We start from the raw sequence: 15537 nt of genomic DNA on the forward strand, positions 1-15537 counted from the left end.
AACGAGCACCAACATAATTTAAATGAAAAACATGGTTTTCCATTGAAACATTTAGCTTGATCTTAATATGTTTTCTTATTTTATTTGCAGACAACATTTTGAATTGTTCAGTTAGTAACTCCAGTATTCCTTTGCAGTGAAGCTTTTTAAAACCAAAAATGATATTTCGGAAAAGAAGATTATTCTTATGTATTAATCTTCATGTACACATATTTATCTTTTCCTTTTTAACTTGCTATCGATGAAAATAATAATTTATCAAAATTGCAAAGGCGATATCACTGAAGTACGAAAGCTTAAATAAGGTTCAATTTTTAATACAATTTTTGCTAAAATGCAAGGAAAATCGTTGACGATACGTATGTATTTACGTGAAGTACTACACCGGTAAAATCAAAGGTTTGGTGAATTGAATAAACTTTTGCTACGGAGTATCGATAACAAATCGTTATCCGTTTATTGAATGTACTAAAAAGACATACAATACAAAAAGAAATACAAGATATCAATACATTGCAATTTTCTTAATTATTTAATTGTAATTTATTGTAATTTATTTAATATATTATCTTTTTATTATTTTAAAGGTAAGAGAAATCTTGAAGTAGAAAAATTAATGAATTTCCCAGTTCTGTAAAACTTATTCGATATTTATACGATTCATCCAATATCGGTAAAATAGTCCCGATTTCCTGAAGAACGTCCCTAAATCTTTGCCGCTCTCTTAACGATGTCTCGACTTTGCTTCACTCGAGAGACGAATCTCAATAACGAAAGGGATAACAGTTTGAGTTTGTACCTGTATAGTCTCGGATAAGAAGAGGCTGCTGCGGTGAAGTCGAATTTCGATGTTTTGCGAATGAACGAGCATCGACCTACGTGGATCTTTACAAGACATTTTAATTGGACAAATCCGCCTATCCTCATTAAATCCGCCCTGACTTCAGTACGATCTCCCTGTTGTCGTCCTATGCGTGTATCTCATAGATGACGAAAGCACTTCCCCTTCGTCATCTTCGTGTAGCATTGTCGACTTAAACGGAGTCGAAAGTCTGATATCCTCTGATCAGATTCGCTCATACCGTCACAGGAACTTCGATAGAAAGATCCGTTTCCTCTTTAATCATTAGTTCTGCATACTATTCGCCATGGGGAAAACGTGTCGTTAAATTTTATGTTTTCTATAAAGTTGATTTAAATCTTAGTTATTAGTTGACTCTTATAATTGTATCATTAGCTTTTTTTAGTTTTGGCATTATTTAAGAACGAGAAATTTATTTGATTTCATTTTAACTGAGCGAAAATAAATTTGAAAGAAATTGGGCAACAATTTGCATCTCGTACTGAATTAAACAAATTTTAATGCAGCTCAGTGTCAGTGTATGTCACGTTATGATTTATATACATTTACATCTAAAAAGTTTGTAGATTTTATATATAAAAATAAATGACGTTGAATAAGATTCTCTTTTAAAATGTCTATTTATTTAAGATATATGGTCTGCTATAATATTCACAGATATTAAATAAGTTAGTACATAATAAAATTTTTCATATACATTCCTTTAAATTAGTAAACATCTCCAGTTTACTTAAAAACATAATTAAGATTATGATGTGTAACGAAACAAGCACGTACACTGTATTTAAAAGAAAAATGGTTTAAACATCGAATTGTATATACTATAAAATTGTAGTATTGATTTTGAAGAAGTGATAATTTAATGTTGATGTGACAAGTATAGTTCTTTGCCAAATCTGTAGAAAGGCTTTGATTATTATTGTAAAGCTTGAGTCGGAGTTGACTCGACAGCAACACGTTGATTTCATCTTGGGGTGAGATTTCAACCCCGCAGACTCTACGTTTCGAGACTCGCAGACATTATTACAGACATTTACGCTGGTCTGTATCATATCTTATATACCGCATCTAATTAGATATTGAATAGGACTTGGTGCTGAATAGAACTAAATATAATAAAAATATATAAAAATAATACAAAATAGTTTTTGTACGAACAAAACATTTCTCACATCGATGTATGTGAAAACTAATTTTAACCCCCTCCTATTTGATATTGCATATATTCAGCATTGCACTTTAACAAGTTAACGCATTTTAACGATTAACTAAATGATAAATGTATCAATGTTTTCGATAAAATTACTTTTAAGTTCTAGTAAATTATGCAAAATCTTAGTAAAAATATCAAAAGATACGTAGTCTTGCTATTAATAATACATAAAAATGAGAAATTTGTCTCGCAGTTCAACAAAATTCATTCCTCAAGTAAATAATGACATATGTAACATTTACTATCCAATTATGCCTCATTGGTAGCATAAGTAAATGGATAAATAAAATAAATACTATGAAATGGGTATAATAATATCTCAATGCATCGCATGTTTGAAAAGATTCTTTATTTATTTGTTCCTTAAGCCATAACAGACGAGGAGAAGAGTATTTACAAACAAGGAAGTATAGACACATCGATACTATTTAAGAAGGATAATGACGATGCTATAAATCATGACGTATAGTTTTTATTCGACAGTATTCTCATTATGTACACTTATTAAGGTCCATAATAATTATATTAATTATTACGCGATAATTACAACAAAAATGTAACCGGCGAATATGGTCACAAGTCAACGATATTAAAGAATAACAGGTTGATTAACGATGTTTCCAATTCTCCTCTTTTCTCTTCTTCCGTTTTACAGTACATAAATGATCGTGTCTTGTGACACCTTGGTTGTTCCTACTTTACGTTACATGAGGAAACGAGCTAGTCTGCATGATATGGGTGCGTTTGTGGTGATTCGCCCTCAAAAAGGGCCATTTTCAAGCGCTTACACTTGGCCCGGCGATTCTTGAACCAAAATTGTACATTTTTTGGTTCCAATCGCGGGAACTTTTGTCGATACGGCATCCGATTCAGCTCCTCCGTATATTTCAGAATCAACTGCGAATTAAACAAATTAAACCTCTTAAAATAATCGATTGATTGACAAAAGTAACAAAATGGGATGAAAATTATAAACAAAGTAGATTCTAGTTACATCTTGATTCTTATTGAATTTTTGAAGTGAAAAAGTAAGTGTGAGACTGGGCATTTATTGATAATAAAATATATAATGTAGTTTATCTTACTCATATATCTTGAATAACATCTAAATTTATTATGTTATAAACACATTGGACATGATTTGTTTCACGTGTAATCATTTTAGAGATTTTAAACTGAACTTTATTTTCTCAAATAGGATGTTAATCTTTCGTGTTCAAATTTTAAAAAAATTTTAGAGAATAAAAAAATCTGCACAAAAATGTATTAGTACTAGATAACTTTCAATTTAATAATTTAGAAAGCGTTTGGCTTCATTTTTTGAGTATTTATTTGGCATAATTTGTACCTTTACGTAATTTTTCGTTTATTCCATCATCATTTTAATAATATTCTTCGTGTAAATATCATAGCACTTTTTTTTATACATTTGAACATAAATATCTATCTTTTCATTTATACAGAATATCAATTTTCTTTTTCTTTTTCATAATCGCGTATGAAGCCTGAGAATACTATCACTACTAAAGGAATAAGATATATTTTCCATATATTAGACAAAATATTCGGTTAATTAATTGATTTATACATATGTCAGTATAAATACAAACAGATATTTTATTTAGAATTGTTAAAATTTTGGAATAAAAAATATAACAAATAGTACAAAAAATATAATGCTGTTTCAAATAAAGTAGACCATTAAATCTTTCGAAGGAAATAATTCCACGAAAAAGTACGCAGATTACGTGCTTCTTGAAATCACGTAACTTTCGTATATAACAATTTTTTACTATAATTTGGAAAGTATTTAAATTATGCGAATGAATATGCATTAAATACTATATTGAGTGAACCATTCTGTATAAAAGTGTGTAAATTTTATCTTTTGTATTATATTCTTTTTATTCACAGCCACAGGAATTAAACGCATAATCTTTAAGAGAATGCAATGTACAATTCTGACTTCATCTGTACATCTTCGTTACAATCAAGGACATAGAAAGGATAAAATCACGTATAAGGATGTATGAAATAATATAGCGATGTTAAATTCATTTTTACTAACGTCATATTTAAAACGCACTAATATTTTAAGCTTGAGCAATCATGAGTGCTATTTTTACCTATTACATCAAATCAGGAAGCGAAAAAAAATGTAATTCTAAATGCTAGATAAGAAGATTGGCCATCGTACTGTACATTATTATTGATCATTCTCGTTCGACTTGCACGAATATATTTATTCAAAATTTCAAAAATAGTATTAGCTTCAAGCATCCAAGAAATATCGTAAAACTGTTTCAATGACTAGATGAGTATTAATGCCGAGTAATGACAAATGTACATGTCGATAGATAAATAGCATCGTTCAACTTACCGCGTGACTCGGATGAGTATTGTGAGTGAACCAAGTTTCGAGTCTCGGTACTTCCGTTACAGGATCAATGAATGTCCGGTTCCTCTTCCTCCTCTCGTCCAACATGCTAGTGGAACAACCAGCAGATCCACGTGGCGGCAGATAAGGTGACATATACATTATTCCATGACCAAACATTGAACTAGGAACCAGAGAAAATCCAGGTGGCAATGGGCCGGTCGGTCTTGTCTCGTCGTCTTCTGAACCGGAGGATACCCTGGCATCTTCTTGTTTCACCGAGGATGGCGTTGAAGGTGCAGGTTGTTGATCCTCGGGTCTGGTTGTAAGTGACAATGGACCAACGGGTGGGCTGCCAGGTGGACAGGGAGAAGGTGATGTCGACTGAAATATAAATGCATAATAATAATTACATATTAAACATCGGTAACTACGTGGTAATCGTTATAATAGTGGTAATAGAATAATAGTATAATAGTATAATAGTGATAATAAATGGAATCGTGGTAATAGTATATTTGCTGTACCTTATACTTTATTTAAAAACGTATGTTTACTAACTGAATTTCATTTTAAAAACGATCAAGATTAATACTCGTTTTAATATTTGTTTGAAAAATAAATTTGCCAAAATTAGGGTTATACTTGATTCATTATTATAACATCGAATATTTTGCTCTTCTTTTTGAAAAAATTACAACTTTGTTTTCAATTGCATCAAGATGAGCTTTGATCAAAATCTGTTGACTCCGTATCTCTGTTACAGGAGCAACAATTGTTTTAATTTTTTCGTGTTTCGGCACATACCTGGTTCCTTGAATCCTCTTCCTCGTCTGTACAATCTTCGCTGACAATACTGGCGCCTCTCGGACTGAGCCCAGGAGGGCTGTAACCATTGACACCCCTGTTTTCAGCCCTCTTCTGAGCGGCTCTGGCATTCTTGAACCAGTAGACAACGTTATTTACGTCCAGGGGCTTCCTGCCTCGTCGAGACTCTAGGGCATTCAATTCCGAGACGTAGTGTTGAATTTGTTGACGTGACGGGTGTTGATTCTCACCGAACCATCGCTGAAGCCGTGGTAACTCCAGTTCGGGATCGAAACTCGTTCTCATCCTAGTTTTATGTGAGTATTGAAGAAGCGCGGGATGCGGAGGACCGATCGTACCACCTGCCGATCCAATGGTACCGCCTCCGTCCGGCTGAGGGCTCTGCGTGTGATGCTGATGATGGTTGGAGGAAGGTACCATCGGGTTTAGACCTAAACCCAACTGTTGCTGTTGCAACCAAGATTCGAAGTTTCGTTTAGTTTCCTCTGATAAATCATTTCCACCTCTACAGAGAGATAACAGTGTCATCTGCAAATCAAACAATAAATTGTACTTGAGTAACTGAAACAATTGCAACAGAGATGAGAACCTTCTATCAAGTTTCAATGCATTTCGTTGTTGCTTAAACAGTAAGTATGGCAGTATCCTCGTAACTTTCTCTTTGAAAGTGCATTTTCTAGGTATTTTAGTACTGGAATATGGTACTGAGTCTTATTTAATGGTTTTTGCTTATCACGTTATAGATAGGGAGACAGTGAACATTTTTGATCGCTTATTTTCATACGCAATACTTGCAGCTATTCCGATTCTTTTTAATGATGGTAATTAACAAATGAATAGTCTGGCTATTGATTACTTATGAAAACAATGTATTAAAAATATAAATACACTGTTCTCTTTTTCACATACGTGAAACATGACATACTAATTAATACTATCAATACTATCATCAAACTTAGTAGAAAAGTAGTGTGACTGATCTCCGATTATGGAATTTGCAGTCTGGTAATGTTTTTCGATTAATAACTTCTTATTTAAAAAATTTTAATTAAAAAATACAATAGGCTTACAAAATTCAGTTTGATTCCAAGGTATGGTACAGTTATCTTCGCACATACGAAAATTTTTTTAATCATTAATATTATTATGAAAATATGTAAAACAACAGTCTGGCTGGCGCACAACGTTGAAGAACGAGTCTGACGATAATTCGAAGATTTGACAGAAAGAAGTTAGTGCACTTACTTTCAACAATTTGTCTCTGGACTCCAGCAATTACTGTAGCAAAGTAATTTGAAAATTTTCTTCGTTTTTGTGCATACTTGTCTTCGTTGCGTTAAAAATTTTTAAAAGGCGGAATTAAGCAAATAGACCGCGGTCACCTTTGTTCATTCAGCAATAGAGAGTTACAGCGCTCGCCAATTAATGCATTTGGCGAGCCTGGCTTGTCTTTGGTAGTTCAAAATGACAGCCAGACTATTTTTTTTCATTACTTCATACATTGAACTGTTATGTGGCTAAATTTCAAGCGTGTGAGAATAAAATTGCGTTCCTTGTATGACTGCAAACGAAAAAACGTACGGATTTCTTGGTATTTGCAGGAAATATTTTATTTCGAATAACATCCAAACTGTCTTCTTTCCTCATTTTATGAGATTGTCATCTGATTAATTTTCAGTCGTACGAAAATAAGTCCACTAAGCTTCTTTTTTCACTATTTCCAGGCCAGATTAATTTTCCATTTATCCGCCAGACTTTCTTACTGAGTTTCACGATACGATTAATTACTACATTAAATTTCACCTTCGCGAAGGTGCTACCAGTTTTTATTCCAAATTATTTAAAGCCTTGCCGCAGTTATGTCTATCAGAAAACCGTAACTAGACTTTCCATTTCTTAATAAACAGTAATAATTCTGTCTAAATAACCTTAGAATTTGGCTGCAAAAATAAATGATCAAATATGTTTACCGTTTCAAATATGTTTATTTCGTTGTTTAGTTTAAGATCTTTTCTTTCTGTTTATTCTTGGTCGAGAACATCCCTTGTACGTTAAGATAGCTGAATTTTTTGAACAGTTTAAATTACACACAGGACGCCATTGAAATGTGATTCCGTTTTATCAGTCGCTACGATTTTGGCAAACAAGGATATTGGTACAAGAAAAATGCAAGTAAAGATAATGAACATAATGTGATTCTAAGAACGAATTAGCGATACAATAGTGCCGTTAGATTAAATGCTATGTAGGGAATCGAATAATGAGACTACTAACATGTATAATCGTCAGTGTATTTAAAACAGATCTTGTCGCGAAACGGTATCTATACAGTCGTTTAGTCATAGTTTAGACTGACTCATTTGCGATCACGTTCGTTTATTTATAATCGTCAGGAGAAGGTCAAAAGATACAAATTCGTCTTGTTTTACGGTTTCATGTAGCGGCGGCATTGTTTTGCCCGGAGTTCATAACTCCTTGCAATACCCGTGACCTAACGGTCTTGATAGTCCGAAGTCAAAACAACAACATGATTTGAAGTAAATTCTAACTCTTGTGCCGCTACATCACCCCCCCTACCAGTGATAACGTTTTATTGCCTTTGCAGAGAAAGTCCCCGTGTGTAATCTTTTGTGATGCCTAACCGAAACCTGCCAATCGGGAAATATACACCTCTACAGCTACATATGAATTTGAGGAAATGTCTATTTCAAACATCAAAACGCCAAATGTTTGCTGAAAAGCTATGCACTTTTATATCTCATAAAGATCATAGAAAACTCACGAAGAATCGTGTCTTTTAAGAGTCGACGGTCGAATGAATTCACGCGAAGGTTTCACGCGCGTTTCTCAACAGTTCATTAGATTACATGGAGAAATATATGTATGTATGCATATGAACGTGCGTACTTGTGACGATATCGCGCGTGTTTGCGCCGGATAAAAATTGATGCGTACACGCGGTTAAGTTCATTTATACATGTTACAGATACATAAACGATTGTCATGCATCTGCCGATGAACGTTATTCTGTTGCTACATTTGTAAGTACGTTGCTTCCTTTTTAATAACACCGAGTGTCTGCTGAGTGCGGCAAATATAATAACAATATCTCAATTGTTTCCATTTAAAACTTGATGAAATAAGCGGCGAATGAAACAAATAAATACACTGAAAAAACTATATAATTTAAAAGAAAATTATTACATTATATGCAATAGATACTTCTTTACGAACGTATGTTATATTCTCATTAGACGTACGAAAATGAAAACGGAACGCTGTGCCGTGCCTGGGGAGTTTAAAAATTTTGTTAACAAAGAAGGGATTGTAAATGTTCGTATATAACGGAAGTAGAAACTGAACAACTAAGATATAAACTAATTATTCAAACTTGAAATGTTAAATAAAAGAGGAAAGATGAGTACTAAATTAAATACTTTCATACGTATTCGTTTTATTCACGTATTAGTGCAAAAAGAATTTCAGAAGCATATGTCTCAGAAGTTCATTGAAATGATTTTTAATTGCGAGTTTTGAAGTGTTCTACCTTGTTATTTATTATTATGCGTAATATAAATATATACAACAAAAGTAGAACAAAAAACGGAACAAAATGTGGTTGGATTGAAAAATGAATCATTGCTCCATAAGTAGTGGATTCAAAATTATATAGGAGATTATTTATTCAATTAAAATAACAAATGATTATTAAAAGATAAGTAATGTAACAAACAATTTAACGCGTACGATGTGATTTTTACAATGCTATTTAAATTCAAAACGACCCTGGAAATGTATGTATCTTACACTTTTATTTATACGACTTTATTTGCTTCTTACAAATTATACCCAGTATGAAAATAGTTGTTAATAATATCTATGACGTCCATAAAAATTACACAGTAATAAAGTTATAAGTATTACTGTATCGAGTGATAATACGAGTTAGGAGGGTATCGAGGTAAATATATACATATCATTGTTCGCGCGATATAATTCCACCGGTGGTGTGGCATTAAGAAGCCAGATTATGGAAAAGTTTAGATTCGTAGGAAGTAGTACGAGGTTTGACAAACGTGTGCGTTATCTGGACAATGATTTATAAGAACAAATATCTCCGCCCGCGAGGATCAAGGTGCTCGACGCCACTTTAATAACGCGGTAATCCGTCGCGTATCCATGGCACCTTGGTAGCGTCAGATACGGCGCAGAACAATTATTATCCACAGGCTGTCACCCGTTAGAATTTCTCATACGACGAATTTTACAACCCAGCACTTAATCACTCAGGTAGGCAGTCGAGACACAAAGCGGTTGACAGGGCACGAGATTTCTGAAATCGGTTGATATACATGTAAACACCGTCGAAGAAAAAAGACGGGCCACCCAAGCTTATCTGACAACATCGCGCTGTAATTCGAGCTCTGATTTACGCCTATTTATTATTTCCAGATGACGCAGTAGCGTCAGCTGATCATCCGCAGGGTGGTAGTAAATCAATCGTCATCGCAAGAACTGATATCAAATATTTTGATGATCAAATATTCTCGACTGAACTCATATTGTCAACGAATGCTCGAATGTAGACTTTTTCGTAATACAAAGGCTAACGGTTGGATACTAGTGGGAGACACAGCAGGAAAACCACCAAGAAAATTAGACAAGGATTTAAATTTGTTGTTACGAGATTCTAGATTTACTAATGTTACCAGCCGCTGTCTCTTATTTACGCATATCGTTTTTAGTACTACATTCTCACACAGTACGTCAATGTACAAATTATTATCTCCGCTGATATGTTTCTTTACTTCTTTATAAGTAGTCGTGTTGTGTTTGCTCACTTTGTCGCGATGGAAACGGATGAGGATATTACCTACAACTTACTTAATATACTAGTTGCTTGCTGCTCAGAATAATGAACTAACGTTATATATATAACGTTTCTTTTCCTATAATGGTATGATAAAAATATCGATGAAAAATGCTATTATACTTTCTCTTAATATATCTTCCAAAATTCTTCTTGCCAAATCGTGTGTGAGGTATACATATGCATGCACGTATTTACCAAGAACAGAGCAAGTCTACTGTTTTTATGTTTTGTATAGAGAGTTTTGTTTCAACTAGATAGAATTATTGAAATCTAACTTTTATGGAACAATGAATTCGCGTTTCTGATTGATCCGAGTCTACATAAAGACCTTGCTGGAACAATGAAGCTCCAGGCAATGATACTAAACGTTAAGGAAGGCAATTCTAGGCATGACAGCTAATCATGCAAATTTGTCGAGACTTCATAAATCGGTTGGTTAGCAAGTGTTAGCTAGCGCGAATGTCGAGTCTTGGCCAAATGATCGGCAGATTAAGTCGCATGAACTCGAGTCGGTGATTCTCCATCACAGCCGTTCGCCATTAGTCGACGGGCCGAAACTCGAACAGGAAACGTCTGTCAGGGAAAATTGGTAATCATAGACCACCGCGAGCGGCATTAAAGTTCAGGGATGGGCGAGTATAGCAGGATCTTCAAAGAGAGTGCACTTAGATAATGCCCGCCCGAAGGGGGTGGCATACCCCATCACCCTTCTCCTTCTTCCGATATCGAGGGGGCTTTTGATGAAGGCTGCGAATTTGGTTGAGTAAAGGGTAATCCTATCACATGCTATGAGATCTTCGTTGCCGTCGAAAGGGCGCGCTCGCGTTGCTCTCTCATGGAAATCGTACGATGATGCCTCAACCTTCGAAGAAACGAAGTCGAGTGAACCCAGTCCTTAGGATTATCTCTTCCGAGGAATTAGAAAAAATGTCTCTATTTCGGTCATTTGGTTGTTAATATTCTTTTGAACGTGATTCTGGACAATCGATGAGAATGATCATTTCAATTACGAATTAAACATGATGTTTTTAAAATCACCTAGGTTTTCAGAACTTTATTCGTCTTGAAAATGTATATTATTTTATTCAACTATTAAGTTCTTCAGATATATGGTAAGTATAGTAAGTTATGATCAGTAGATATATTGTTACGAGTATCATTTTGATAGCCACAGTGTGAAATGTCCGAAGCAATGTGTATCGCGACAGAAAGTCAAGAAGAGGATTAACAAGAAAATCGATATTGATTAAATAAATTTAAAAAATTGTTAAAAGTTGCTGAAATCTCGAAGTGTAAAGATAAATCATTTCAAAACGAGTATCATTGCATTGCGTTATGAATACATATATGTAGAGAATAATTTTATAAATATTAATGTAAATACTCGTAGGACATATGGTCACGGATAACAATGCTATTGTATACTATATATTTGTGATTTTTCGAGTTTCGGTCGTGTTATTAGTATTACATGTATTAGTGTTATTAGTACTAGTATTCCAGTTCACTTCTTCAGACCCGAAAACCTTTTACCTGAAGACACAATGTACTAATAACACGATTGACAAAATCACAAATATACTAATTAATCATCGTAAAAGTTTAGAATATAAAATACATACTATAGCTCCATTCTTGTTCAAATTTATTAATGGTTTGTAGTATGTTGTGTAAATGTTGAAAATGTTAGTAGATGGGCTAAAATAAGTCAAAATAAATTGTAGAATTATTAACTAACAATAGGTGTAATTAATTGGAAATGTTCCTTACATTGAACAAGGAGGATTTAGATACTGTTGTGGTTGTTTGAAACTGGGAAAACATTTATTTAAAGCGGAGATCAACGGGGATCGAGACCAAAAATCTGGCAAAGATTACTGCTAGTTCTTAAAGGACGAACAAGAGCGCAAGACGGAGGACTTCTTAATGAGATTAGGTGTCCCGAAGACAAGCACTTTCTGGTTAGATTTACATTTTAAACATTTTTAAGCGGTCTTACACGGAGATTCCTTTCGGCTGCTTGATCTTTAAGTTGTTCTTAAATTTCGCGGTTTAATGCTTTAACACCGTTAGCCGATCTTAATCTTTGTTCGGACAATTGATTGAACTTGTTAATTTAATTTGTAATCTCGTGAACATTCAATAACTTGTTTATGTCTTTAATTGTCATTATGATACTGCTTCACACTGGGTAATACTATTACATTTCTAACTTAGTTACAAAAGCATTGTTTGAAAAAGTTTCCAAAAATATTATCGTAAAAAAGAAACAATGTTACAGTATAGAAATATGTAACAATATTGTGGAAATATTTAAAACAGACAAGACATCCGGTCTTTATGATATATGAATATATACTGCTATTCGTAAGTATGTAGACATTTTACTTGATTATTATGTATTAATAATACATAACGTTACTAAAATATAGGAATTAACGAGGAACTATTGATGATAGTAATATTTATTATTTTTACGTGTGGAGTCAACGGATGCCATATAAAATATAAATTGTTTATTTAATATAATCTAATCTATTAACATAATTGTTACATTCGCGCTACATAGTTAATTTTCTTATCTGAGAATTGGATGCTCGGCCTGAATTCTGTGAGGTGAGATCAACGCGAAGCATGGACCTTCTCCGTGAAAAACCCACGTAGTGCATAGATTTTATCTATACATTTCTTCTATTTCTTCTCCTATTACTTTTCTTTTCCTTAATTTTTTGGCTATAAAAAGAATAGGAACAAGAGCTAAGTGAATCCAGTTGGACAAGAGTCTTTGTACCATAAAACTCTGAAAGATCAGGTATCAAAGTCGCGATCGAGCTTATTGCAAACCTTACTTTGTGATTAGAACACATAGAAATCGCGATAATTACACCGAACAATTGTATGCCCCAGTTTACAGAATATGCATATACAGTACTCTCTACTATATACCATTATATCAAATTATAATATTCGCTGAGAAACTCCACAGCGGTATATCTTTGCCGTTCGAGTAACCGATTAGCTAACGTTACAAGGCCTACGAGTAACATTTCCTGCGGCTCCCAGTGTTAACCACACGTTGCATGGGTTCATCCCTGCGTATATTTTCTTTGGCAACCAGTTTAATAAGCAACGTTGAATTTACCATACTAACATACTTCATAACTTAATTATGGCCTGATCCGGTTCGTAACGTAATTTACGAATTTCTTTTGTCTATCGATTCTTTTTAATTTTCTCTATTTCATTCGTAACTTGACAAACAAACGAATATGATGAAGAAAGATGTTCCATAAGAGACATTTATATGGCGTTGCTCAACGTCTACAGATGTAAATCTTTTTTATTGCATATTAACGTTTAAAAATGAATTTTATCATATCATGATATTGTACGACAGCTCTGATAAAGGATAACATCGTCCTACATTTTTCTATGGATGAGTACTTCTATTTTTTCCATTTTATAACTTTGTAATTAAATTAAATATTTTAAAGAAACGAGCAAGTATCCGCGTATTTCTGGACGTTGTCATACGTATTAAACATAAAGACACGAAAAAGCTGATTTAAAATTGATAAACTTACCTCGTCTAAAGGACAACCAGCTGAGACGAGAAGTGCATGACTATGGAGTAACAGTAATCTTAATAATTTGTTTCTAACTTCAGCCGCTGGACTAGGCGGCGGCGGCCTCGATCGGTATACTTGAATCTTCAAAGTGGCGACTGATGTTAGTTCAGCTAAAATATCACCCACTGTTAACAAAGGACCGTCCGCAACTTTTTCCATTGGCAGAGGTTTCCAGTTCCTTATGACGATACTTCCTCTAGCGCTTGGTATCAAATCGCTTGAATAACCAAGACGTACTAATGCCTCGCCTACTAAATCCTGCAAAGGCGAAAGAATTATCTTATTAATACTATTGGAATATGTGGTGATAGTCGAAGTAAAAAACAGGGTTAAGTTAAGCAAGTTAAAAACAGGAAATCTGGGTAAATGGCGCATCGTTTTATCCAGATTATATGACACTATTTTTATTAAATCGCAGTTAAAATTATTTTTGTTAAGCGTTACGCGTTATATTTTGTTCTTCTACCGTCGGGAGACTGAATTGTTAATTTATAAATGGAGATTACAAGGGAAGAACTTGTTAAATTTTCCATTTTTTATAGAGTATCAGTCTTAAAATCAAGTACATTGTAAATTAACTTTATGTTATTAAAAATATCTTTCTATTTCATTTTAGAGTTAAATATGTATTTTACCATCCTTGTAATTTAAAAAATATCGCTTGTCGTATTATTAAAGTATTCAAGGACATTTAAATATTGCTTGTTTTATAAAGCATAAATTGTTCTTAGATATAAAGTGATATTACAATAAAAAAGAAATAAACAGAAATGTACTTATCATGTACTTTTTTCTCGTAATATTCAAACAGCTAAAATTGAAAAAGAACTTTGGACCATTCTTATGCTTGTAACTACTATGTTTATTAGAATTTTATATTTGCTGATTGAAGTTATTACTTTCCGAAAAATGAATGGCGGTGTTTAGAAAGTAATACTTAATTTTACATTAAAAAGAAAGAAATACTCACTTGGAAAGGCATAGCCACAGGGATGATAACGTAAGAATCCGTTTCTACTTGAGGCCTCCGCCAGTTCTCACGAGAGTTGCTTACATGCGTTTCTACGATATTGTGAATCGTCTCGACTACACAGTGCACTGGAAGATTTTTTCCTGAAATCAACATTGTTTTCTTTCTTAAGATTCTCTCATATAACATTCGCACAAACATGACATTCGAGTTTACATTCGCATAAATTAGTAAAGTGTTAGTTCTTTTCATAAATAAGAAATGATTTGTAGAAGATCTTGATAAACTTGTTGCTATAACGATTTTCTCAAATGTTTACGTCATTTTTCATAAAATTGTAGAGAGATGTGTAAAACTCTTTCAGCATTTAATTTTTGTAGCGCAAATGTAAGTGTCAAAAGATACTTTCTAGTATAAAGCGAATTTATAGAAATATTCGGAAATATATAAAAATATCCGAAATGTCGACACATTAATTAGAAAATTTTACTTCTACAAAATTCAAAATACTTTAATGTTTAGTATTTGGCGTAATATGATAAATATAAATAATAATTCTAATAGCAGTAATAATAAAAGTTACCTGCTTTAGAAAAAATTAAATATCTATATAAGTTGTTATCCGTTTTTGACTAATATTAATTAAATTAAATGTACAGTTTTATTATCAAAGAAACACGATAATTCGTGTTAATGATAATTCACAGAGTAAAAATTTAATTAATTACAATATTTGTATATATTTCAAGGTAACTTGTAGTACTGTATTATAATAATCTATAATT

General features: G+C 33.1%; 1 protein-coding gene across 3 annotated transcripts in view; it reads right to left on the reverse strand.

Moving 5' to 3' along the window:
• Positions 1–2529: 2529 nt before the first annotated feature.
• Positions 2530–15537, reverse strand: part of LOC100750119 — a 58261-nt gene continuing 45253 nt past the window's right edge. For 2 of the 3 annotated variants that reach the window (XM_012384906.3, XM_024367249.2), the window contains 5 exons: positions 14753–14895; positions 13738–14040; positions 5260–5808; positions 4456–4836; positions 2530–2972 (listed from right to left, as the gene is read on the reverse strand). In XM_012384906.3, the coding sequence (XP_012240329.1) occupies positions 2796–2972; positions 4456–4836; positions 5260–5808; positions 13738–14040; positions 14753–14895 (1553 nt within the window). In that variant the 3' untranslated portion in view covers positions 2530–2795. The remainder of the gene's footprint in view (positions 2973–4455; positions 4837–5259; positions 5809–13737; positions 14041–14752; positions 14896–15537) is intronic. The other variant, XM_024367250.2, reaches the window with a different exon arrangement.

Source organism: Bombus impatiens, unplaced genomic scaffold (assembly GCF_000188095.3).
Source record: "Bombus impatiens unplaced genomic scaffold, BIMP_2.2 scf_0317, whole genome shotgun sequence".
NCBI lineage: Eukaryota > Metazoa > Arthropoda > Insecta > Hymenoptera > Apidae > Bombus > Bombus impatiens.